General features: G+C 40.6%; 1 protein-coding gene across 2 annotated transcripts in view; it reads right to left on the bottom strand.

The window, feature by feature from the left end:
- Positions 1-1,433: 1,433 nt before the first annotated feature.
- LOC146619217 (FRAS1-related extracellular matrix protein 2-like) overlaps positions 1,434-27,776 on the bottom strand; it is a 51,172-nt gene continuing 24,829 nt past the window's right edge. The window contains exons 3-24 of one of the 2 annotated variants that reach the window (XM_085370308.1): positions 27,334-27,480; positions 23,802-24,032; positions 21,682-21,807; positions 20,906-21,157; positions 13,162-13,311; positions 9,917-10,126; positions 9,635-9,832; positions 9,295-9,459; positions 8,921-9,103; positions 8,695-8,825; positions 8,416-8,574; positions 7,863-8,166; positions 7,598-7,729; positions 7,089-7,420; positions 5,317-5,509; positions 5,088-5,192; positions 4,731-4,858; positions 4,501-4,635; positions 3,783-3,909; positions 2,993-3,180; positions 2,756-2,902; positions 1,434-1,931 (exon numbers count right to left, since the gene is read on the bottom strand). In XM_085370308.1, coding sequence (XP_085226434.1) covers positions 1,434-1,931; positions 2,756-2,902; positions 2,993-3,180; positions 3,783-3,909; positions 4,501-4,635; positions 4,731-4,858; positions 5,088-5,192; positions 5,317-5,509; positions 7,089-7,420; positions 7,598-7,729; positions 7,863-8,166; positions 8,416-8,574; positions 8,695-8,825; positions 8,921-9,103; positions 9,295-9,459; positions 9,635-9,832; positions 9,917-10,126; positions 13,162-13,311; positions 20,906-21,157; positions 21,682-21,807; positions 23,802-24,032; positions 27,334-27,480 — 4,241 coding nt within the window. The remainder of the gene's footprint in view (positions 1,932-2,755; positions 2,903-2,992; positions 3,181-3,782; positions 3,910-4,500; positions 4,636-4,730; positions 4,859-5,087; positions 5,193-5,316; positions 5,510-7,088; positions 7,421-7,597; positions 7,730-7,862; positions 8,167-8,415; positions 8,575-8,694; positions 8,826-8,920; positions 9,104-9,294; positions 9,460-9,634; positions 9,833-9,916; positions 10,127-13,161; positions 13,312-20,905; positions 21,158-21,681; positions 21,808-23,801; positions 24,033-27,333; positions 27,481-27,776) is intronic. The other variant, XM_085370306.1, reaches the window with a different exon arrangement.

Below are 27,776 nucleotides of genomic sequence, written 5' to 3'. Positions count from 1 at the left end.
CAAGCAAAATGTGCACCAAAAACAAAAAAATCATACTGTGGATAAACATTTCATCAAGGTATTTTATCACAGGTTGCATAGAATTGTTTTCAATTTCAAAATAATAATAAAAAAGCAAACAAACTTGACATTTATAAAGTGATTATGAAGTTGATGTTTATTATAGGATACACAGCAGTATGAGGTAATCAGATTTTATGGCAACATGGATAAAGTTTTTAGCATTTTTTCTTTCAATGCAAACTGTTAATATCTACTGCAATATCACAATAAGCATGTCATACCGTTTGAGAAAAAAAGATTTGATGAATCAAAATCAAAGGTGGAAAAGGATTGATTTGTGTCAACAGAACAATACTTGGAAAATAAATATATTTAAAACCAAAATATCAAAAAATCAAAGAGAGAATGATTGCAGATTAAACATTTCATTCCCTTTAAGTGAAATAAAGCATAAAAAAAGCACAGTCAACATGTAGCCCTGTTGAGAAAGGGATTTAGCAAGCTCTACAAAGCTACAGTAGGCAACACTTACAGTAGAATTTAAGCGTACCAGTTATGAATGTAGTTCCTGTTAAAAATAATGGATGTGAAACCATTACTACACTACACTGTACACTGCAGACCAGCTATCCCGAAAGCTGCTGTAACACCACAGGATCCTTTAAGAGAACTGTTTAAGTTCCCCTATCTGATTCAGTGTCATATGTTAACTAAGAGAAGAACAATAACCATTAGATAAATACAGTTTCTCATGGGATATACTGTAAAATACAAACATGTGGAAGTACAGTAGATCAGACACATTTGCCACAAGCCAGTTTAAATCAGCAGTGAGACTTTTGTAAAATCCTAAAGTACAAAAATTAATTGCATGCAAGAACATAAGCACAAGAAAATTATATTCACTTGGATGATTTTCAATTGAGCGTTTTACTGAACACACAGGACACACATTTTACATCATAAAACCGTAAAGTCCTGTGACTTCTTAGGCACACACAGAATCGACTCATTCTCTGTAAGAACAGACAGGTTTTTCCAGTGAAAGCGTACTGTGGACAGTGTCAGCAAATGCAAAATATCCGGCCTCTCTAGACCTACTCAGCAAAACACCAAACACCATTCAAGGTAAGAGGCATCTTCTGTAGCACCTTTGGAAACCTAATAACACCTTTTTGGATCAAGTGGCATCAAAGGCCAATTAATAAGTGACAACTTGGCAAGTGCCTTAAAACAGCTACTAACACTGTCCGTTTCCTAGTGTCCAGACCACTCTCCAGCATGAGGAGTGATGCAATATTTCAAGTAGATTTCTGAATAGAATCAAAGCTCTTGTAGTTTGTGTTGTTTCACACGCAATCTTCAGTTTTTTTATGTAAATGTGAGGCACTTGCAACATAAAATAACTTTCTCGATCTTCAGTCTGTCAGTTAGACCTCTGAGCTGTCACTGATGTTTTGTGTCATCATGGGCTCTGCGCTGCTGGAGTTCCTGGGCACTTCTTTCTTCTCTTGTTTGGACCGAACTAGTAACACCACCACAATGATGACGAGAACGGTAAGTAGCAGCCCCACAAAGATACCAATCATCAAAACCAGGCTGTCGTCACCGTCCCTCTCTTTGAGCTCTCGAGGGATCTGTCCTTTGGTAAAGATCTCCCTGTCCGGGCTCGTCCTCTGTTGGCCACTGCGGTCCAGGGCGATGTGCAGGATGTTGGTGCCACGATTGTTACTCACACTAATGTCCTCTACTATATCTAGGACATCATTAGCTGATCTTCTGAGGCGATGTTGACTCTTCGGTAGCAAATCAGTGTGCTGACTCATCACGTGGTACTCCAGGCTTCTCTTCCCTATGCCACGGTTAGCATTGTCCTTGGACCGGACAGTGTAGATGGTGTGTATGTACCACTCTCTTCCTGCAGCCACCTGAAACGAGCAACAGCTATTATTTTAATGTCCATCCATGTGTCTCAAATTACCCAGGTAAAGAAAAGGACAGAATTGATAAAGGGGTTTTTGCCACCTCCTCCCTATATTTTAGTGGAAGGCTAAAAGTATATCTATTCTCAGAGATCCTTAACTGCCAGCTTTATTAAACTATAACCATTAGAGTCAGATCTAACAGTTCCGTGCAGAGAGTAGTACGTATGTGCTATGAAACCTTTATTTTTTGACATTTTCTTGTAAGGAACAACTTCAGTTTTATTTTGTGATTAAAACAGAGCTAAACCTCACAGTCCAGTTCAGTCCAGTCACTGCATAAACTGAATAGAAAAGCACAAAACTTGTTTAACCATTGGAAAATGCCCTGCCAGTCTGCAGACTTAATGATACTGACTTTTCCTTGTTAACAAGCCAAGAAACATAGATTCCCTGACCAAAAGCAGCAATTTGGACATGGTGAAAAGTGGAGAGTGTGAGTCATACCAAAAATACATAACTCTGGTATCATAACCTCTATGAAAGCCAACCTAAGGAGCTTTTCATGAGGGCACAGACTGTGTCTGGTCATTAGGTCTTTTTCTCTATCAGCTTGTTAGGGATAAAATGTCAGCGCAATAAAAACCCATTAGTCTAGAGCTATTAGTCTGTGATCTCTACAGAGTGGGATACCATGCTCACACCATAAAGGCAGGTTAAGTTAGCTCTAAATAGTTTCAGTGTAATGTTTTCTCTGGAATGACTCATAGGTTTGTGATTTTAGATCGTGTGAAGTATTTAGTGTGTGTTTTCAATTTGTTTTTACTGACCTGGAAAAGAGCTGTAGAATCCATTCTGAAACCATCTGAACCAGGTTGTCTCACCAGTGCTAAAGCACCGGGGTCATCCACTGCCAGGAAGGCATTAAAAGGTACATCACCAAATACCCGAGCCTGTGTCTCCGGCTGGGCCTTGTCCTGAAGTCAAAGAATTACACAGGAAACGATGAAGTTTGAATAGGCCCAGAGTACACGTGATACTATAAGAAATATTCTTTTATTACTTACAATGATCTTGAATCTGTAAAGCAGTGATGGAGCATCAGCCAGACAGCCGAACTCAAAATTGCTCGGATTATATTTAGGGACGTATCCATCTGCTCCAGTGCACAGGAACACTTTTTCGATGTTACAAATAAAGGAGCTGCCCAAGTTCTGTACTGGATCCACCATCACTCTCCCATAAACTGCATCCCCTGATAAAAAAGAAATAAAGATTTCATCACGAGTAAAACATCAGTCATTACAAGCATAAATTTGATGGTTTAATGAAAAGTTAGTAAAAGTGGTTCTATTATGCCTGCAGGTTCAGTTCTCTCAAATGACTGTACTTTGCTCAGCTATATAATGAGGAAAAACCACTAAAAGCCCAGCTAAAGCCACTCTCACTCTCTACACTGACTCAGACAGCAGCTTCAAGGACTTTAAGTGTTTTAAGACCTTGTTGATGGACACAAAATGCAGGCATTCTCATAATTAGCCTGTTTAGGAAAAAGATGTGGAAGTAGTCAGAATGGCACTTCATGAAGCCCTCATTTTCCTTTCATTTTGTTTTGTTGAGTCAGTAAATAATGGGGGACGTTTCTGCCAAATCAACAGAACCATTCATCACACAGGGATTTCTTTTTGATCTGTAGAATGAAGAGAAGTCCACGCAGCTGAGCAATGAAAACATTCACAGAAATATTTCGAGCTTGGAGCATATTTATTTCCTTTAATGTTATTTTTTCTTTTCATATTTTAATTTTATTTTATTTTTCAAGATTTTCAAGGCGTTTTAGAAATGTTACAGTATTACCCTCTGAGAAAGCAGTGTCACTCTCCTGTCCAAAGCCCATGGAGCCGTCTGAGAGCCAGAGTGTCCGTTTAGAAAGTAAGATCATCTGTGTGTTCAGACTGAACTCAGCAGCCACTGGATCACTAACCTAAAAAGACACAGAAGACAGAAAACAAAAAAACATATTTACTATTTATTTATAGTTTAGATATTTAACTACCAAATGTGAAGATTTGAATGGTCTTCTTTTTTGTTTTTACATTCACAGGATACTTTGTTAGACAGACCCTACAAGTAACAGGTTGGACTCCCTTTTGCCCTATTGACCAATCGCTCTTGCGTATACTTGGATTTATAAGTAGACAAACAGTAAATGTGGAGAGCAGAGGAGGAATTGTATTTTCTGAAATTCAATCTCCAAAACGTGATCGTGATTAATTTTTATTTGCTTTTTTTTTAAAAATATATCTGTATTTGCAAACAATAGCCACAGAATTTAATCCAGAAACTGCAAAGACAAAATTATCCACTGGCACCATACTACCAAGTTCAGTATGCCACTTAATTAAGACATTTTTAAAAAAAATAATTAGGGGTTTTGTAATAGTGTTTCATTGCTGTCACAGTAGTTAAAATGTTTATCACTTAAACAGTGTAGCCACTAAACACAAATACATTTCATTCTGAATAAATGGTTAAATCTGATGCAGGCGTAACTTGTTAGACAAGGTGGAATTACCTGCTGAAAGCGGATATCCAGGTCAAAGGTGAGAGGCTCTCTGGGATTGCAGACAGGAGGGACTGCGTACTCCAGGCTGGGAGGGGACGTACAGGGGAGGAGCTTCACTGTGTACATGCCAGAGTAGTCACGCACCTGAGTGGAAAAATTCGATTAATTAAGAATAAAGTGTAAGAAAAATAAATAAGAAAACAAATGCGGCTGTTTTTAAAAGCAAACTCTCTCCTCACAGCAAAATCAGAGATGAATATCCACTGCTGGATAGGCTGGCTGTAAGTTGGCTCAGTCCTGACAAGGCTAAGGTTAAAGGTTAAACCAGGGTGTTCAGGACACATAACCATGGAGGTGAGTGGTGAAGCTGTTGGGAAAAAAGACATCAGTCATCAGAAGCAAACATAAAACAACCTTATTGGTTAATATCATTAGTTAAATATAAGCCACAGGTAAAATCTGCAAAGCCGTGGTCACCCTTTTTTACACTAAACATCTTCTAGAATCTGTTTATTTGACATTTTTGAAACATATTATGACGTGCTAAAGAGCAGCATTGCATTTAAACTGCATATTGTATAACTGATGTGACATACCTGGATGTGAAAACACAAACAGGCCTCTGAATCGAGCTTCTGTGCGGAAGTTGACAACTAGTTGTCCTTGACTATTTATACGCATGCTGGTTGGGTAAAGGGCACCTGCAAAGACAATGACAGACTACTTTAGGTTGCATACTTCATTAATTTACAGGGCCTTAGATTGTAGAAATGACATAAAAGTATTGTGTTAAATCTTTGTTGCAAACAGCAGCTCAAATCTTGCCTTGTAGTTCAGCCTCTGGCGGGCTACCGATTCCATCTCTCCATAAGATGGCAGTGTCGTACACAAATGTGAGCCTCAGCTCTGACTGTAAGTCAAAGTGCTGCCATCCTCCCGCTCCCACGGGGGAGTGAAAGACATATGACACATGTAATGGGACTCGTAGGGTCACAAAGGACTGGACCAGATTAAGCACCTGCAGTGACAAAGATTACATTTAAACTTCAAAGGCGAACCTGGTCTTGTTCCTGAGGTTCAAAGACATAACAACATCATGACATCATCACATAGAATAGCTCACAAAGAAAATGAGGGATAATATTCTGCCATTGTGGCTGTTTTAAGGTATATTTTGAAAATGCTTCATGTTATTGAAGTTAATAACACGCATGTAGTCATGTGTACAGCATATGTGTGTGCTGTGGACCTAAAGGACACTTTACAGGGAAATCTGACACCAACAAGTCCAGTTTAAGATGTATAGTAGTAAGATATGACTGCATTTTTATGCAGTTTTATAACTGTCATGTGGCTGCAATAATGCTCTACATATGTGATACTGCTGCTGGAGATACTGACTCACTGGAAACATTCCTGCTCTAAAAGAGCTGTCTTAAAATGGTCAAAGTGGTGAAAGTGGGAGCAGTCTCTGGTATCTGCACTTTCCTCTGACCCGTGAGCGGTACCTGCCTGCACTGGCTCTGTGTTCATGTGGAGACGTGCCTACGCCTCTGGGCATTTAGAGCTCAGGCAAACGATTTGCAGAATGGCCTTCTGACACAACCTGCTGGGCTTTAATAGATTCCTGTGGCCTGTTAGGCTGGGCACTAAGCCCTGCACTGTGACATGACAGTCGCCCCGACCTGCACAGAGTTGTCTCCAATCAGCCAGCCTGCCCACTTAGAAGAGCACTTGGGTCACAGGGCAGCCACAAAAAAGACTGTTCCTTTTTCCACTGATGCTCAAAGTGAACCTGTGAGGCCTGACTCTATAAATTTATACACAGTACAAGTCCTGTATATAAATGTATACCAGTGAAAAAAACATCATTAATATCTTTTCCTAACTTATAAATGTATTGTTTGTTTTTTTAAATAATATCTCCGATAAATGTGGTCACTAATAAATAAAGAAATATGCAATCAAGTTTATGTTACTGGCAGCAGACTGCTTACTTGCTAAGACGTGTTTATTTCTGCTATGTTCACTTTTAGATCTCATAACTTAAGGCAACAAAGTTCCACTTGTTGAGAAAGGTTTTATCTCCTGGGTGATGCCCTTGTTATTAAATAAACCCGGAGCTATGTAAAATAAGTATCTCCCATTATAATAGCAAACCAATATACAATTCGACATATCCTCAGAGCCAAAATATATTTGCAAGTGCTGCAGGGCATGAATTAATAATCATCAGCATGGATTGTAGAGGAGGTTTTTACCATGATTTGCCCCCCGTACGCTTCCAAACCATCTTTATCAACACTGTTTTAATTAACTGAACTTAAATTAAGAATATGTTGCCAAGGTGAAAAAAAGTGTTGATGCCTGTAAGGCATATGTGCCAATAGCAAAAAAAAGGAAAATGGGGAGACTTGCTACTTTAGCAAGACAAAACCATGGTCCTCTCAGGAACTGAAGAGATCTCCAGACAATGTCGTCTTTATCTGCCAGGATTTACCTCATCTTCAAAGTAAAAAACAACTAGGCAAATGGACAAGGCTTGTTTTAGCCACGGGTTCAAAGGTGAGCCAGACCTCCAAGGCAGGACTGCTTACCTGTCCGTCAGTTCCGATGGTGCCTCCACAGTCGCTGAGCAGCTCAGACATGTCATAGTAGCTTGTGAATTCCCACAAACAAGCCTCCAAGTTAAGGTTTCTGTAGAATCGTAGTGTGCTGGATCCCCTGAGGGAAGTGCTGTACTGGTAAGGTGCAGTCTCGCCAATTACTTCTGGATTTTTGGTGGCATCAGAGAGGAAGCCATAACGAGTCTTAACTTCAGTGTAGTCCAGCAAGTTGGAGCAGCGATGGTGCCCAACACGGGTACCGTCGGGGCTAAGCGTCAGCTCAAAGTTTGACAGAGGCCGTGTAGATACTACAGGCAACATACCTACAGAAACACACATGTAGCAGTTGGACAGCAGACACATTAATAATTGGTGAATAACTTAAGTAGCTTCTTATTAAAAGAATATGGTTGATCAGTGACACGAATGATGTTTCAAAACAACATTCTGTCTCTGCATGATTTCCTATTAGTCTTAATTTTTAGTCAGGAATTGCTTACCATCAATGTGAGGCATGGTGACAGTTAGTTTGATAAGATTGGGGTGGTCTGTGTCTTCTGCTCCACTGTATCGCAGCTTAGCAGAGAAGGGCTCGGCCCCCACTGTGCCTGCAACACGGGGCTGGCACATCCCTGCAACCATGACAAATACAAAGCAACATCAAATATTCTATTTCTCTAAAAAACAGTTCAAGCTTTTGTTATGGTTAACTCTTTTTTATGAAAGACACTAAATGTTCAAAGTTAGCAAATGGACTAAACTCACCCTCGTCCGTGCTGATGGATACTATGGGGCTAGTGAGTTCTAGACCTTCATCTCCATTAGAGTTCACAGCTCTTGCTGCACACTGAACCCTAGAACCAGCCTGGAAATACACTGAATCCAGAGTTATCATTTTAGACGAGGTGAAGAAGGTGTCAAAGTCAACTTCCCTCATCGGGCTGGTGACGCCGTCTGGACCAGTGGGGGCGCTGACGAGCCAACGATACCGAGTTAGGGTATTGTTGATGTTCTCGCTGACACAGATGGAGCCTGTTTTGTCGTAGTCTAGGTACTTAGGATTACAAGCCTGGAAATGGGAAAAGAAACAGTACATTTAAGTGAAATTCACCACCAAAACCTACAGCAAAATTGTTTCTTTATGCCAGCGAGGAGCCCTGAAGGTAGCTCGTAATAAAAAAAGTGTGCACATCTGTTAAATACTACCTCATTAAGAGATTTCATCTGGACTTGTGAGACACAAAGCTTTGTTAAATTAACCATTAACACAGAAAATGACAACAATTATCTATTTATCATAGCATCAGTTAGGACATACAGTGACACAAATGACTGGGTATCCGGCCACAGGCAGAGAGCCCCTGGTTCCATCAGGGTCATCGTAATGCAGCAACGACACCACTCTGGGCACTGAGGGGAATGTCACATCTGCCATGCTGTTGGTCTCCTCAATATAAATTATGGCTTTACTCATCTGCTGATTGACAATAAGAGCAATTAAGAGAGGTTCTTAAACGGGAACAAATTACTGATTGCAAAGTGATAACGTGGTAATTAGATGCTTTAAAGGTAAACACTAATTTAGTTTGGCTTTCACCTTTGTCTCTGCCACCATGTTCTCATCAGGCTTCAGATGCACAGTGAACGCCTCCCTCATTTCTCTTACACCATCATATAAAATCTCCACCTCCACAAAATGGTCTCTGTCACCTTGTTTGAAAATAATTTCTGCAGAGAGAAAGGAAAGACACTTGACAAATATATTTTTGAGCAAATTTCAGAATTGTGCTAGAGGGATAAAAGTGCCTGGCGGTATTATTTACCCTCAGATATGGGATGGTAGTCCTCCCCAGAGGTAGCAGATCCATCTTTGGTGTGAACTCGGACAACAGAGACCTTGGATGTGTCTCCAGCACGCAGCACTGGGATCCTTACTACAGACACTTGGCCACTTTCCTTGGGCTCAGTCACACTGAATTTGGTCTCTCCAAAACTAATAATTGCCTCTGAAAAACCATGAAATATTGATAGTAAAGTATAACTGTGACATTTCCACATACCATATATTACAGTCACAGTGGGCACAACCTTTGTGATCTGTTAAAAAACACTATTGTAGATCTAATCTAACTTTAAATGTGTTATAATGATATCAAAAGCCTTTACACTGTCTTTAGCCCAAAAAAAGGATTCTTACTGTCGCCATCATCTTTTATCTTAATGAGTGTTTCATTTTGCTCTCCAATGGATGCTCCAAATGGAGAGTCACTCTTAGGGCTTCCCAAAACAAGACGGAGCTCTTCCTCTTCCTCATGTTCAGTGTCATCAACCAAAACCAGTAAACACGGTTTTTCAATTTCTCCTGAAAAAAAGTACAAATGAGTAATTAACCATTCCAACTATATTTCAGAATTGAATGTTCCAATTTAATTCTTTTTTTTTATAGCACAAGGTGTTTTATAATACTATGGGCAGGTAAGAAATACACACACACACAAACCATGTAAGAGGACATGTGTAAGGTTTTACTACACAACCTGGTAAGAAGGTGATGATAGAAGCGTCTGTGTTAGGCCTCTCATTGAAGTCCATCATGACCTGTGCTGTTCCCTGTCTGCTGTAACAGCGTACTGTGGACTTGTAACTGATATCACCGCTACGGTATACAGTGGCTGAGATCTGCCCCAAGTTCTCATTGCCCACATACGTAGCTTCACGGAACTGCACCTTTGGCACTAAATCCAAAAATCAGAAATAATACATAAAGATAAGTGTGGCCATGTTAATAAGCTCTCATTGCATCCCATATTTTCACTCACAGTCAGAAACTGAGTCGTTGATGATGATAGCAGTCTTGCTTGGCTCCCCGAGGATCCCATTCATTGGCATCCGTAGTACCAGTTCAAACTTCTCTGGCCCTTCCAGCACTGGCTGACCCAGATCATCCAGGATTGTCACACGAACTGTCTGCATGGTGACCCCTGGTGCAAAGTCTAGATTCCTGCTGATCCCCACGTAATCCACACCAGCTGCCCCACAACACAATATAGGTCAGACGTGTTTCAAAGAACAGTGTTTATAAAACGTAGTGCATATAGCAAAAATCAACTACAGTACATGCCCATATTTTTCTTGACAACAGCTCTCATGTTCATAATGCATTTGTGAATCTCAGGCTGCAAGCAAGTTGAAAAGTTCTATACTTCATGCTAGCAAAATCCCTGTTTCTATTTCATGTTTCATAGGCATGAACAATTGGAATTTGTTGTGATATTAAAGCAGCACTGCTAGAATCTGGACATCTCCCTGAGTGCTGACAGGTTATTCATCTGCTATTCCGTGAAGAGTCTGAGTATTGAGAGCTCAAACTTTGCCCCCAGGCTTTTTTTTCATGTACTTAATCAAATCAAATCAAATCAAATCAAATCAAATCACTTTTTATTGTCACATCACATGTGCAGGCACACTGGCACAGCACATGCGAGTGAAATTCTTGTGTGCGAGCCCCACAAGCAACAGAGATGTGCAAACACAACAACACAAACGAGCAAAATACAAGAATGGCCAACCTGACACTAATAAATATATGTACAATATATAATAGTGTATGCATTTCTGGATGTGTATACTAAATATTTTCCTACGTGTGTGTGTGTGTGTGTGTGTGTGTGTGTGTGTGTGTGTGTGTGTGTGTGTGTGTGTGTATACACATTTTTACAAATTAAATAGTAAAAAAATAAAATAAAATAATAATAATAATAATAATAATAAAATATATAAAATATACAGAGTTGAATATGTGCAAAACAAGTGGCATTTATATACAGTGTGGAGTGCATAATGTTGAAGTTCCAGTAGTGAAGCTGAGGTGTCTATGACGTGTTCAGCAGTCTGATGGCCTGATGGAAAAAGCTGTCTCTCAGTCTGCTGGTACGGGACCGGATGCTGCAGAACCTCCTTCCTGATGGAAGCAGTCTGAACAGTTTATGGCTGGGGTGACTGGAGTCCTTGATGATCCTCCCCGCTTTCCTCAGGCACCGCTTCCTGTAGATGTCTTGGAGGGAGGGAAGCTCACTTCCAATTATCCGTTCAGAGCACCGCACTACTCGCTGGAGAGCTTTGCAGTTGTAGGCGGTGCTGTTGCCATACCAGGTGGTGATGCATCCAGTGAGGATGCTCTCAATGGCACAGTGATAGAAGGTCCTGAGGATGCGGGGGCTCATGCCGAATCTTTTCAGTCTCCTGAGAAAGAAGAGGCGCTGCTGGGCCTTCTTCACTGTTTTGTTTGTGTGTACTGACCACGTAAGATCCTCAGCCAGGTGTACGCCAAGGAACCGGAAGCTGCTCACTCTCTCCACAGCAGCGCCGTTGATGGTGATGGGGGTGTGTACTTCTCTGCACCTCCGGAAGTCCACTATCAACTCCTTTGTCTTTGCGACGTTGAGGGTGAGATGGTTGTCTTGACACCAGTGGGTCAGGGCGCTGACCTCCTCCCTGTAAGCCGTCTCATCACCGTTGGTGATAAGATCCACCACTGTAGTGTCGTCCGCAAACTTCACAATGATGTTGGAGCTGTTAGTGGCTGTGCAGTCGTAGGTGTAGAGTGAGTACAGGAGAGGGCTCAGTACACACCCCTGTGGAGCACCAGTGTTCAGTGTGATGGGGGATGAGGTGATGCTGCCCAGTCTGACCACCTGGCGTCTGTCAGACAGGAAGCTAAGGATCCAGCTGCAGAGGGAGCTGCTCAGTCCTAGATCCTGCAGTTTCCTGTCCAGCTTCGAGGGAACGATGGTATTGAATGCTGAGCTGTAATCTACAAACAGCATCCTCACATACGTGTCTCTCTTCTCCAGGTGTGACAGGGCAGTGTGTAGTGTCAGGGCTATGGCATCATCAGTGGACCTGTTGTGGCGGTATGCAAACTGTAGAGGGTCCAGTGAGTCGGGTAGTGCAGAGCAGATGAAGTCCCTGACCAGCTTCTCGAAGCATTTGCTTACGATGGGGGTCAGGGCTACAGGTCGCCAGTCGTTCAATGAGGAGATGGTGGAGGATTTGGGTACAGGGACGATGGTGGCCATTTTGAAGCAGGCTGGGACTACAGACAGAGAGAGGGAAAGGTTGAAGATGTGCGTGAACACTCCAGCCAGCTGAGCCGCGCATGACCTGAGGACGCGGCCGGGAATCCCGTCCGGACCAGTAGCTTTGCGTGCGTTCACCTTCCTGAAGCACTTCCGCACATCCTCCTCAGACACAGTGTGCGCACTGACGTCATCCGCGGTGCGCACACTGTCCGGTCTCATGGTGTTCGCTGTGTCGAATCTAGCGTAGAATACGTTTAGATCCTCACACAGAGAGGCCGTGGTCTGCGGTGTGCTGGTTTTCCCTCTAAAGTCTGTGATCGTGTTTAGTCCCTGCCACATACTCCGAGGGTTGTCAAACTGTTGTTCCACCCTGTCCCTGTACTCACGTTTGGCTGCTTTGATCGTCTTCCGGAGTTGGTAATGTGCGTGTTTGTAGTCCGATGTGTTCGTGTTATGACCCACTTATGTGTGTAAGTGTGAGTCTGAATTTCTAACATGCTGCATATGATTAGATTTTGGTTATTTTTGCAGTTAAAAAGCAAGCAGGAGTAGAGATATTAGGAATCTGTGCAAAGAAGAGAAGACTGCCTGGGGGAACCAGATAATAGACGCTATAGGGCAGACTTGAAGGGATAGCAACCAGTCTTACAGTCGAAAGCGGTTAGGAACAAGCAGAACAATTGGCATGCATTCCTGAAGCTCTATTCTCAGTCAGACTGTCATTATCCTCACAACAATGTGTAGATCCAGCGCGTATAAGACATGGTCCGAACAGAAAAGCCCTAGCTCCCCTCCCCCCACCTTTAACCAGTGTTTACATTCCCCTAGGCCATCCACTCAACATATTCAGTGCTGAAATCTGTTTGCACAGTTGAGCTCAAAATGACTATCAATGTGACATCTTAAATCTTTTGTTTTCTGTGATTTACATTTATCTAAGAATAAACTAGACAACGCCGTTAGAGAAGGGGACCAGCAGATACCTTCAGCTGAGACCGGATCTGTCTTTCTGGAGCGCACTGTGACAGTTCCTCCTTTGGAAAGATCAGTCCCTGTCCTCCACACCTGCACCTCCACGTAGCCATCACTCTCATCCACGTGGTAGTCTGTGTTGCCAAAGTAGAAGACGGGATCTGGAAACGAGAGAAAAAAAACATGAGGAAAAGCACGTGGGAGAATGCAGACCATAAAAAACCTTCAACCTGAATCACAACAGGATATCTGAATGTCTGGTGTAATTGCTGAGTTGAATCTTTTAATAGGTAAAATAACCTGTAAAATTATCTCTGATTACAGGAGATTTTAAAGGAACATTTCCATTGAATAAGCAGCAGGTAGCGAACACAGTAATTGTAGACCTTAAATAGTGCTTTCTAACTTCCTGGCACGATGTTTTGGTGGCATTCCTATAACTGTGACAAGTATCCAAAGGGAAAAAAAGAAACCTGATGGCTGGTTTTGTACTGGTGGAGCTCACTTTGATAGCGATGGGTCTGAGAGCCAGACAGGAGGCCTGACAGAAGGTCTGGGGGGTTGTAAAGCTCCATACGCCAGCCCAGGCCTGCCTGACTGCAATTAGTGTTTCTATGAGCTGAGCTGAGATTCCACTGCAGCCAAACTCACCCACTGTTATTCTAGTTAACTCTTTCAGAACCAGCGTCCTCGCAATGATGTCCAGCATGTTATGCTGCAGGTGAAATGGTTGTGTAAGGGTTTGGACTTTGGTGGACATTCTCCTAAGAAAATGCTGTAAGAATTTTGGGGGGGTTAATACAGATTGCTGTAGACACTCCCTGTAGTACCGCTCACAACTGAACATACTGATAACGACATGAATGAACAAAAAGTTTTACATTTGGATTCCATAAGACCTTTTGCCACTCAGTCCAGTTTTTGTTTAACCTCCTAGGACCTGGCGTCCACATATGTGGACATAACATTTTGGGTTGTCTAGACCAAAATACAAATTTTTGCTCTACAAGGGCCTGATATCCACTTACGAGGACATTATACTGCCACTCTTCTATTAAACTTTTAAACAAATATCCTCATATGTGGCTCTCATTTTTCTTAAAAACAAAAATCAGGTAAAAAAAAATTCCCCCATTTGTCCAGTTTGCTCACTGTTTTTAAGGACACACTGCACAGCATGTCAAGACATGCAATGTTTTCAGCTAATAGCTCTTTGGAAATCATCTTGTTGGTGCACAAATAATAGTTGCTGTCAAATGCCTGTGCAGACTGTTTTTGCAAAAAGGTGCTAGTAACAAAGTACCTAAAAATACATTTTGACAATGTAAATTGTTTCTTTGCCAAGCTGTCTGTTATGTGTAGATACAACAAAATATAAAGGAATGAGAGGTGGCTCAAGATTTTTGCACAGTACTGTAGTTAATATCACTAATGAGAGCCACAACTGAGCAGTAAAAACCTTTCAAAAGCTACTGTGACCAAATAACGAATAAATTAAGTGAATGTCAGTGGCCATGGGCAGAGTTGTGGTTTCCATGACAATACACCTACAAAAAGGTACTTAGCTGTTTCTCATCACACAGTATGGGGCAAAACTGAATATGTGGAACGGAGCGATAAACGCAATGAAAAAAAAGAAAACCTAACCAAATCCACGCTGTTATGTGTTATGATTATGTTATCTAGTGAAACCAAAACGCAAGATCAAGGAAACAGAGAATTAGTGACAGAGATTAACTGTCAATAGAGCTGCCAGGCTCAATTACAGATCAGGGAAAAGTGTTTATTATTTTTCACCACATTATACTTCTAAGTAATCTGACTCTTAGAAGATCTTGAATATTTTGATGCAGTCTGCCGTGGCAGCAACTGCTCGATGTTAGCAAGAAAAGACAAGTTCAAAAAAGGAACGGGTCTTTTAAGCAAAGCCTGGGGTTTCATGGTTCTTAGAGAAACCATCTCTGCGATTGAAGTAATATTATTCCTAAGTGTAAGCAAAGGACATACGACTTTTATGCTTTAATCTGTTCTGAGAGCATGGCCAAGACAAAGAGTGGTGCATCAAGAGTCTTGCAGCTGCCAGAATTTCTACCCACAGAGAGAACAAACAAAGATGGTTTTGGCTGCCTGCAGTGGGACCTCAACTGGAAGAGTAATCAGATCTACTAACCTGAGGTTAGCAGCCAGCAACTCAGGCCCTGTTGTACTAGCCCAGTAATCAGATAAGGTTTGTGCAGCAGACAAACACTGAGCTTCAAAGAACTATGACTCATTAAATGAAAGGTAAGCCACCGTATCCTTGATTCACGAGCAGTAGCCTCCTATACCTCAAAGCACATTTAAGATTACATGGATGTTAGTGGTGATGATGCACATTTAGACCTATTTGTATTATGCAAAATCATGAAAACTATTGAAATCCCATATCTTTGTAAACAGAGGAACAAACTTTAAATGTGGAATAAAAGCAAAAAGCCACAGGGCTTCTTCTTTTGAAATTAAACATAAAAATGTAGATCAGAAGTAAGAGGCCCTTTGATTTAATCATTGTGCTCGTCCCATTATTGTGTAATATGCCGGAAACACAATAGCAAACAAAGAAATATCCTTACTGTTGCATATGAGTGAACATAGTATAAAAGAAGAGGCACAAGGAGAGACGCAGACATCCCTAAGGAGACTGTTGCGCTCCCACTGACTGCTTGATTTCACTTGAACTTTGCATGACATTCCCACAGCGTTAAGTGGCTTGTCTAATGGTGAGATTCAATTGAGCCCTGGCAAATGCACTTCTGCCCACTGTGTGCTAGACAAATCTCTCTGCAGCAGAAAATGCATACAAAATCAACTCCATATTCAATACAGGAAAATCAACAACTTTAACAACGGCTGACAGCAATGCAGGCTTGAAAATTCAAAGCAAGGTCTAGATTGAGCCTCTTAAGGCCGACGACTGAAGTCAGCACTTCTCTGCTTAAGTGCTTTAAGACATCTGTTTATATCAGAACGAACGGGAATCCAGGTGAGACATAATGACAGGGTTTGAGAGGTCTTCCTCAATTCATCCCCATCCAGGATGTACAGCACATGCACTGAACCCACCCATCTTTCAAACAGGTCATAATCATACCTTCAGAACCAGTGCGAAATTTACAGGCCAAGTGACACGAGATGATAAACACACCAGTCAAGTCTTGCTGTACAAGCATTCTCATGTCTTTCACTCCCAACCACCAAAATATTTTCCCGGATGCAAAGTCAATATCAAACAGCAATTACCGCTGCAAGAAAGGACAAGTTTCTCCGAACCATCACAGGAAAAGCCAGAGTGGAGTCTGTAAGGATGTGGCCGTTTATGCGCAGATGGTCGACTGCTGGGAAAATAGCAGGTATTCTATGGTTTGCAGATGTTCCTGTTACTGCAGAATACCCGGACAGCTTGAAAACATTAATCCCTTTCAGTGCTAATAATCTACAAGATTTAAATGTGTCCAGGAAAAGTAGTAATCATATATATTTATTGTAATTTATTGCTACAATCTATCTTATTGTTTAATATATGTGGTTTCCAACCAGAATATACATTTATTTTACTAATTAGCACACTTTCACCCACAGAGAGCGAGTGAGAGTAAGAGAAAACCACCAGACTAACATAGAAATATGTAAAGTTGTACAACTCCAGAGACCACCTGGGGAGACTTTAAGTGATGGATCAGTCAAATTTCCTTCAAAAACAAGAATATCAGTTTCTGTGCCGTCTCAGAGTCTGGCGGTATTGCCTTACTTTTATTCCCTCTCTGTGGGTGAAGGTGTGCTAATTAGTAAAATGAATATTTTGGTTGGAAAGAAAACATGTCTTCTGTCAGTGCCACAGGTCTTTAACAATAAGCTGACGTTTAACAATAAGCTCAGAGCCGAAAGGGATTTTTCCGTTTTTTTATGACAGGGCAGTAGCTCTGTAGTGTGTATTTTTTTTTTGCATCAGTGTGTATTTCTGTTGATGAGAAGAGAACAGAAAAGGATTGTGAAACGCTTTGCATTTAGATCTCAGTATAAGTAATAGAAACCACCTGAACCTTTCTGAGCATATGCAGGCACCGTTTCATGTTAATTACCGCGCTGCCTTTTAAATTTCTATAGAGCTTGTCAGTTTGTAGCTTCTTTTGTTGTTTACCATTTCCTTCATTGTTATGTTCTGCTGTCTTCTCTTGGCTTCAGTTTGCTAGTACAGTCTGTCCTCACTTGTTATTAGGACATTTTGGCTTCTGTTTAGCTTTTTAATTTGCTGCTCCTCAGTATCTGTTTCATTTTTATGAGTGATTTTTGTTGTTGTATTTCCACCTCTAGCCTGACAGTTTAATTGTTTCTGAAAGGGAGCCCGATGCCATTTGCACAGTACATGCATATTATACACATTGAATATATGTTTCTGTGCCATCTCTGCATCGGTGCTAATTAGTAAAATGATTTTTTTGGTCAGAAAGAAAACAGGTCTTCTCTCTGTGCCACAGGTCTTTAAACCTGGTTATTACTGCAGTAAACTTCACCTCATTTAGGCATAAAAGCTGTAGACATAATCAATTTAGAATTCCAGAAACTGTCAGATTAATATCAGACTACTGGCAGACAATAGCAACTCCACCTTCTACAGCACGTGTGGTTTCTTGCACATGCCACCGCAGTAGGTGGCCAGGATTGTGTTTGCACAGAGCAGGGAGTGCATATATTGGCGCGTGCTTCATATTTCACTGCAGCACTAAAGCTTTCCAGCTTGGAAAGAAGACAGCTGCTTTTCCCCTCCTTTTTTTCTCTTCAGTTCTTTCTTTCTATTTTTTTTTCTTTCTTTTTTTTTGTGCAAATATCAGTAGTATATGTTTAATAACTGTCTGACCCCACAAGCTGGCAAACCTACTCTGAGCCCTCCTGGGAAGTCCTTGCGCAGACCTCTCATAGGCAGGGGCAGGTGCTTAGCCAGGATCTGACTCCTACCTCCCTCCTATAGAACCCGCTTGACAAGCATTCCTACAAGAGGGATAACAAAGAAGGATGCGATGCTCCCATTTGCCTCAAGCTCTTATATACTGAAGCAAACCTGGATTGCATACTTGAATTTAATACCTAGCTAGAAAAGCTAAATTTGAAGTGGAACTGAATCTCCCGCCGCCTCTCTGCTCTTTCAGATATGTCATTGGTCTTGTTCTGCTTGACTCAGAGCTACTTACCATTTACTTCTCCATCAACATTAAAGGCATTTAATAATCACCTCCTTCAGGCAGAAGTGAAAGGTCGACATGACCTTATTTCTCCCTGCTCTTCACGTTCCATTTATACAGTGGTTGCCGGTAACATTAGGTACCTAATCCTGAAATTATACTCGCTGTGCCTACTTTACACGTATTATGTGCATAAGCACCTTTTGTGTGTATTTGCATGTGCAGGTGTCAGGTAATGGTGTCATTGTAATAAGGTGCAAACCTGTCAGACAGCAGCTCCAGGCAATGTTTCGCTGCATGTGGCACTAAAAGATTCCACAGTAAGAACCAGATCTTAAGAATAACAGCAAAATGAACACAAAGGAACTTTCTTCAAAAGTGTGCTGTGTACTGTACTCCATACAATTATGTTGTATAGGCGCACTACTGTGAGTTCATTGCTTTCTGACAACTGATATGCATAAGAATATTTTGACTGTCACAAGCCAGAGGCAAAGAGAACATGACAGCAGATAGAGCGCAGACTGTTAATTCTGGCTGTCAGTCTGAGTCGAGTTAATCCTATGATGCCCTGAGCATCCTTTTCTTCTTTTCTCTGTTTGATAATACACTGAGGACTTATAATGTAGGCAAAGGCAGGTGTCAAATTAGCACAGTGACTATTTTTTTGGATATTTTATAATGAGACCTCTGTTGGTGATACGAGAAAGGATTATTTAGGTAAGAGATGAGTTTGTAACAGCTAAGATAACACACGCAAGATGGATAATTTCAAAGCAGGAATTTGCCTTTCACAGCTTTCAGTAATGCACCAGCACAAACATGTTGTTCATCAGTTATAAGCTGTGCAGCACTAGAGGACTTTGGTCTTTAGAGATCGCTTCTAAAGCAAACTAAGTTTTCTTATCTTATCCTGTGTGATACCTGTTACAATCCAATTGCTTCATTTGCCACACAACCTGTTTTTTTATTTAAAAGACAAGCAACAGCATTATGAGACTTTTTCAGACAGTCTGTAAAAGACAGATATATTCTTTCTTGATCTCCAATCGGTAGAATCTCTGGTGGTTGTTAAGACATGTATGTCTCATACTGTTGGAGTCAAAGACGTCCACGAAGACTGTGACAGTGTAATTCAATAGCTGCAGTGAAAGAATATCCCTTTGTGAAGCAGGATGGCTGCTGTGAGGACTAACTGTTGTACATACAGTTAAAAATTTCTACCTCACAGCAGCTGTTTTGGCAGTCTCGATTCAGTACCCACAAGCAGTAGAGGTCAAAATGCCTAGTGCTCACTCTCAGGTTACACCGCACACTGCTACAGTATAAAAACTTTCTAATTTAGTAACTTCCTCCATCCTCAAGGAGGTCAAAGAAACACACTTGAAGCGTGGCTGCCTCAGGTACCCTGGGAACTGAATGGGCGAAAAAGTCTTTGACACAGATTGAGGCTTTAAACTGAATTGAAAACTGCTGCTGGAGTCACCGTGACACAGATTCATGCACTTGTTGGCAGTGATTTTTGGCCATGATCTAAAACAAAAACTACTACTTTTTTATTGTCGAGAAATGGAACACTGAATATTTCTGTGCTGCTAAACATTTGAGGTCACAGGTAATATTATTTCAGAAGCTGTCTAAACTAAAGTCAACAGCGTGAATGACAGGACTGTTATCAAACATAAAAAACATGCGGATTTGAACGCATTTGAGGTTTCACTAATGGGAAATGAAACTAACTAAAAGTAGTAAAAAAAATCTCAGTGAAGCTAACTAACTTTAGCCACACACAAAATAAATGGTTGGCTAAGTTTTCTGACTATTAGAATTCTAAATTGAATGTTACATCACATTTGCAATTACATGGCTTCAGATAAATTTTCATTCAAGGGAAGACCCTTCTGCAAATGTGCTGCTTTTTTTTCAGCTGCGGTGTTGCCTGCCTGGCATCATAGAGTCTTGAATTCACAGCAGTGCTTGTGGAGATTGTTGAGCAATAGAGAAGTGTGGATAAGGCCATCAGGTGTTGGGGAACAAAGAGGCGTCAGGAAGATATGGGAGACTATCAGACCTCCAGTCTGAGCCTGCAGATATGAGATAAAGGCTTTGCCTTCAGGAAGAAGGATCGCACACTCAAATGCTTTCTCTATGAGACACTGGCAGGCAAGCACAAACACATACAGGGAAAAAAAAAATCAAACACACGTTCACATCTATACCAGCATGTTTGCAACCTGCTTATCTGTTTGAATTTATCTTTTGGAATCAGTTTATGCAGTGAAAATTTGCATTTACAAATATTTTTTTAAATTAAAGCCCACAAATAAAAAACACACTGAAGATACAATAAAACTTAGTTAAGGAACAAATTCATGCTGACTTTTTTTTAGGCTTTAATCAGACGTGAAAAAGTGAAGATGAAAAACAGGCAGAAATTGCCTTAAACTGATTCCGCAGTCAAATTTCTTAACCTGCACTGACTATTTGAGACTGGATTGCATTCAACTGCATACTTACGACCAGTGTAATGTAATCTTACCATCATCCATATCAGGAATTATTGTGATTCTCGCCGTGGGAAACTCGGAGCCCAGACAGCCCCCCATGGGCATGCTGAGGGTGACATTGAAGCTCTCCTCGTCTTCGTACAGGGAGTCGTCGATGATGACAATGCGGCAGGATTTTTCTATCTCTCCCTTGTCAAAGCGCAGGATGCTGTGATGGTCCTCAGGCCTGGAGATGTAATCGGAGTAGGACAGCACGGTGGTGGGGATGGTGCCTGTTGCAGAAACTGAGCAGACAGAAAACAGAATTACAGGAAGAAAAATGACGCAACAGTGTACTTTTCGTCACATTAAAAATAATTATTTATGTATGATTTTCATGAACAACGGACCTAAGTTCAAACTAAGCTATAACAGAAGGCAGTGCCTTTCGACTTAATGTCACTCTTTAATGAAAACTTTTAATGCAACATTGATCTTCATCAAGTCAAGTCAGTGATTAAAAGCAGATCAGCATATGGCCTTTATTTTTCCTCTAATGCATTAAGTATCACATTGCACCCACTTTTGATGTGCAAGGAGGAAAGTCATTAGCACTCCAGAAGTATTATCAATATGACAGCCTTCATCTTCTGCTTTAAAGATGCCATTTATAGATGTTCAGCCTCAGCCTAAATTAGATTTCACCGAGAAGAGGTGATCAGACTGAGTACTGAGAACAGGGATCCTTCTGATGTGGAGGACAGCACTAACTCACTCGAGAAATGACACAATTTATCACAAACATTTCAACACAAAGTTATTGTGTTACCTTGCTGGGTGTAACATATGACCATGAGCTCCTGGCTGACATCCCCGCTTCTGCGTACAGGGATAAGCAGCTCACCTATGTCTTCCTCTATGTTGTAGACGGCGGAGGGTATAAACACTGTCGACTCTGCGCGTGAAAAAAAAAATCATCAATAAAGATATTAGATCATTACTCTGACACGGTGTTTTGTTATGATTTAAGCTAAGTAGCGTCAGAATTGATTTGAGGAAATCTCTTATGTATGATCTAAGCATGATAAGAATAATCTGAAGTGAAATAAAAATGCACTGGCGATAATGAAAGGGGAAACGCTTCAGAATATCAAAGTATGGTTTTGATTATTTGCATCAAAACCCTTCATTAGACAGACGTGTGCGCTGGGACCAACAACAGCTTTCATTACAGCTCTGCTGATGGTGCTTCCATCATGTTTTATCAGACACTATTTGTTGTTTATCCGCAGTAAATATCTCACCTATAATTGGCTTCCACAGCATAATAAACAAACAGTTCTACTTATTGACCTGGTAACTGATGCAGATGAATATGGAATTTGTTACGTGAAGAATTAAGCTGTTTAGAAAATAATAAGCCCGCATAAATTGGCTAGAAGACGTGAAAGTATAACCTTTTGTTTTCCTTTAAAGTTTTACGGGCATCTCTCTATCTATTTCTCTCCATCTCTTAGCCATGTGTGACATTTAGCGAGGTAATGAGTTTTTATCATTTCGGAAATGGTTTGTATTCTTCTCAGTAAGTGTCATGTTTGGCCACATTGAAAAGCTATTAGAACTTGAGCTGTCCTTTCCCTTCCTATGCAAACAGTTGCACTGGATTATGCGGTTGCACTTCACCTCTCGTCCCTCTGAGCTATTTTAGTCAGTATGGTCTGAAATTATTTATTTTTCACCGATACAAGTGATTCAATTGGTGCCCTTGGGCTATAAAATTTTTCTGCTCTCAGTTAAAAGAAACATGAAATATAGTTTTAAAAGCCTGCAGAGTATATTTGACCTTCAGAGGTTAAAACACATATTAAAACTTTAGAAACCATGAACAGTGTAATGATATGATAATGGACATGGGCGTATGAAGACGAAGAAGATGTCTGTGCAAGGCATGAAGATACAAAAATAGAACTGCAGATAGATAGCTGTCAGTTTTTTGGAGGGTTTCTTCTTGTTTTTTCTCGTGTCTCTGGAGGGGGGGATTGCCCTCCAGAGACACGAGTTTTGCAAAACAAGCTTCACCTAAACACGATCATTAGCTTACACTGTTGACAGCAAATGCTTTGCTTTCACTAGCTGAAGCCCTATGGGATGAGGAGAAACATTATCCATATTTATATCCACATTTGTATCATGCTGTTCTCCGTGTCATCTCTGTTACTGACAAGCTGTTTTAAGAAACATCTGTTCAGTTCTTTAGGCAGTGCCTCGCCCATATTTACAGTACGATAATTTCACATTCAGGTCAGTGCGGCCATCTCTATTTCATATCCCTCTGACACTATGTTACATCTCTAGTGGAAAGAATATACTTTTCTACTTTTTATTGTCTGCCAATCTTCATTTTTGATTCAAGATAGAGTTAGTTCATCTATAATTTCAGTGTACTTGAGATTAAATGCTACATTTAAAATGCTCTGATGTCTTTTTCCAGACCTTAAATTTCCCAAATTAATCCCCTAAACATAAGCATAGCTTAGTATTTGAGCATTTAAGTATTTATTGTCATTGTCAGAGAACAATGAAATTGCGTTGTGTTGTCAACTTTAACCACTTTTGTGCAGTTTTAGTTTACCTAGTTATCCTGTAAATGCATTATCTCGCTCTCTCTTTTTATTTTTTTGAAATTCCTTTTTCATGTTCCAACCTGCAGAGGCAGGGTGCGTATTATTATGCATTGCTATGTGGCCAACTAGTTTATCAGGGGTGTGATCAACACAACCATGACAACCACGACATTATTTTTTCTCTGCAAAAATGACAGATCAGCGTTAATGTTCAGACACGTGATATCAAACACTCAGTTACATCAGACATTAATGAAAAATGTTCAGCCCCCCCCCCAAAAAAAGAAAGAAAGGAAGAATCTCTGGAAGTAAAATCAATACTGACCATCATCGGGGTCCAGGATCTCTACAGTAGCTACCTCTGGGAATTCAAGGGCTGCCATCACCGGCTCAGACAAAACAATCTGAAATGTCTCGGACACTTCATACTCCCCGTCTGACAGGATCCTGACCTTCCAGGTGGCTTTGGTCTGGCCTGGGTTAAACTGCACCTGTTTTTGAGATTTCCCCCGGAAATCTTTGTCCTTTTCTGCAGTGCCATCCTTTGTGCCAATACCTTAGAAAGGGCATTACAAAGTTATTGTTAATTAACATTTGAAAATTCTGTAAAAATGACCTCACCATCTGCCGGCTTTTGTGTTTAATTTTAACATTTTGCTTTGTTTACTGCATGCCCATTTACAAATGTAAATATTTATGTGATTATGAATAGCTATATAAAAGCTGAAAAACCAAACAAACATACAATTAAACTGCTTTTCACCTCCCGTAACACCTGGAAAATCTCACACACCCCAGTTGGTCTAACACAACAATATCTGTCCATATCCAGGGTGCAGTTTCCCGCCACCGTTCTTTGAGATGATCATGGTGGAAATAAACACCATTATCCCTCATGTCAGCCCAGCCTCAGCAGAAGTGGTTGGAGGCTGACTTGCACTGTCTGACCTTCAGCATGAGAGCTGTTTGATGGAGCTTACAGTCACTACTGCTGTGACACTGGCTGGAAGCCTGTTGAGCAGGAGCGCTGAAGCTGGTGAAATGTCACACAGCCATTCCATTGTGTTTGCTAACTGGCCACACAACACACAGCAGGGTTCTGGCAATAAATAAATAAAAAAAAACCCTAAACAAAACAAGGAATTCCTGCGAGCTGCTGTAAATGCAGAAAACCATAATATCACTGGAAATTGAACCTTTGAGATTACAGGATTTTTAAAAAAATACTGAGCAAGATAGAATTAGGAAAAATTTAATTTCATGTAGTGTTTTTAAATGAAAATAAGAAAGAAAAATGAGTGGATACAATGAAAAAAAAGGTTTAGTGGATCCTGAAATATCGTCAACATTCAAAGAGTATGAAAAGAGACACAATGATGTACTGTTAAGTCAATCTCCTTCAAGCTGGATTGGTTGGTCCCATTCACAGCGGTCACTCTGAGCCTTCGCAGCAGCTGGGCTCACTGTAGCCTCCTTACTGGTGTGAACTGCACTGTGCACATTGGTTAGAGATGAAGCAGCCCATCCTTTGGGTCCTCAGATCAGTGTTCACTCATGCAGGGTTAGGCAAGATAAAATATGCTGTCTTCACTTGAAGGCACTGACCTAAGATCAGGTGGTATTTTATCACAATACCGAGGCAGAGAGTCTGAGGTGCCACATTGCTCTGGTGGCCTGCTTATGCCAGTTAATCCGAACAGTTTGCTACTTTTACTCTGCTATCCCCATCACAGCAGAGGAGGCAGGAAACTATAAATGATCCCTGTAAGAATGACATGAATGCTCTGGGATTTTTTATGTTTTCCGTTACAAGGAAGGACACTACCTTTCTAAGACAGGATATTTGTTATTACGTGTGTGCCTGGAGGCGGAATAGTGCAGAGATGTTGAAGCACCAGAATAACTGATGAATAAAATAAAAATAGATATTTTTAACCGAAAAATATAAAGTTCTAAATTGAAACCAATGGCAAGTGCGACAGCATGGATGTTATTGTTGAGAGATGTCAATAAGGTTGTCTAAATGTCTGATGAACTTGAGGCTACCTATTTTTCATGGCTAGAAATAAAAAAACAGAAAATCCGTCCAGGACTATTTGATCAGACAAAAATAGAAGAGAAGATTGCAAATGTATAGATATGGGAAACAGAGACAATAAAAGCATTTATGATATATATTCAGTAAGAGAAACTATTGCTTTTAGTTCTTGTAATTTTTTCTGGGTATCATAAAAGCACGATGGCAAGCTTTGCCTGTACCCCTCTACGGAGAGGTACATCATCCTCTCCCGTCCATTATCATCCACCTTAATGCTGCAGCAGTAACAAGAAAACTTGTTTTTTAAAACCTTAGCACGCAATACCAATAACACAACAGCAATTTTGGACATAATGCAAGCCTTGTTTTCTTTAGGCAATGAAAACAGTGCATCCAAAGTTCAAAGGAGAACTTCTTTAATTGATAATGAAGTCATTAATAAATCAGCACCAGTGCTCCAGAAAATCAAAGCAAACAGCAACTATTTGATTGTTTGCCCAACCTCCTTATAAATAATATTTTACTTTGTTGTTTAAAATCATCCCACAGACAGATCACTATTGGGTTACCACACACACACAATCAGTTTTGCATCTTTTGTTCTGCATCTTATCAACGTGAACAGGAAAATTACATTAAATCTTGTAATAAGTTTTAGATTTACTTCTTACTCTGATCTACCACATGTATCACATCTTCACTGCAAGTTTTCTCCTCCTCTTTTTCTCACTCTACTGCACCTCTCTAATAAGCGCAAAAGGCCATAAAATAACATTACATAACATATACATTTTATGGCATTTAGCTTTATAATATAAAGATATTATATTTTTATTTCACTGAGTCCCTAAGGTAGAGCAGTTATGCCGTGCAGTGTGAGACACTGTAAAGGTCAGTAAAATTTGCATATCCCCTCAGAGATGTTTCATTAGTCTGGGGGCTCTTGAGCGTACGAAGTTGCAGTGACGGTACAGTAAATGATCCTATGGGGTTTGACCTTCAGCATGAGGCCATTTAATTACACCTCATCTTTATGGACAGAATAAATGGCAGCACTAAAACAGGCTACTAGTGCCAGCTGTAAGAATTCCTGCCACTCATAAATGCTTACAGCAGCTCTTTTTTAAAAAACAGTGTTAACAGTTATTGCTCGTTTAGTTCTGTACACTAGATTGCCTCGACTAACATTTGCAGTGGCACCTCTCCATAGGCTCTAACTTCAGCTGACCTTTCTCATGAGCATGCAGAGTCCCTGAGGGAACATCCTCTGCTATTGTGTGACTGGAACATAAATACCGTCCAGAAAAGAGAGGTAAAAGGTCACGACCCGTGTGACCTTATTGGCTATCTAGGCCAGCTTTGCAATTGTCCTGAAATATAACAATGCGCGTTCGTGTGGGCTTTTGAGTCGGTGAATGCTTGACGATATGGTGGCCTGCGACACTCAAGTAAACAGACTTAAACAAACGGGTGTTGAGAAAGTGAATATCTTCCAACAAGGGCTATATGTTTGCTTCCCTGTGTATTTGAATTTAACTGCAAAACAACTTAACAGACTCTGTGGAATTTGGTGAGTTAATCTTTAGTTAATCCTGGAGCGAAGCAGCAAGCAAATCATCAGTGGTTGACCAAAGAATGCACAAACATGTAACATGTTCAGCATTTATTCCTTTATTATTTTGAAAATATCCAGAATCAGAAAATGGGGAACATTTTTTGTTAAGATAAGATGAACATATTCAACTCCTCTCATTGCTTTTTGGTAACATTTAAGATGAATTAAAGACATTTTAAGTGACTTGATGTAAAATCTGCTTACTGATGAATGATGTCTCTCCCAGGTAGCCCCTACGCTTCAGCACCACCTCCAGGAACTTGGCCTCTTCGTTCACCACGTAGTGTTGTTTCTCTAAGGAGATCCAAGCCCAGTTCAGACGGAACTGTTGGTTCTTCAGTTTGTTGCCGCCTGTTACAAAAAGAAAAAGTTTATTTTTTTTCTTCAAAAAGGACTACTGAGAAATCCTAATATAGAAACACAGAAGAAGACGAATTAAAAACCCTAACCAGGACTAAATGGTCCAAAAATGGGCACATCATTTTGATTCAGAGGTGATACAGAAATTTCAATACCCTCTATTAGGATGGGTTCTTGCATACCCCCAGGTTTTGACTTTGACTTCTAGCCTGCTCTCAGTGAGGGGTATGCGGTGTGCACAGCCCTTACGCAAAAGGAAAACAGTTTGTGCCATCTAATTGCTTCAT

Source organism: Diplotaxodon limnothrissa, linkage group LG14 (assembly GCF_057381915.1).
Source record: "Diplotaxodon limnothrissa isolate DT_005_m linkage group LG14, D_limnothrissa_male_GT1.1, whole genome shotgun sequence".
NCBI lineage: Eukaryota > Metazoa > Chordata > Actinopteri > Cichliformes > Cichlidae > Diplotaxodon > Diplotaxodon limnothrissa.
The sequence above is the reverse complement of the archived record's forward strand: the minus strand, read 5'-3'. Positions and strand labels throughout refer to the sequence as shown.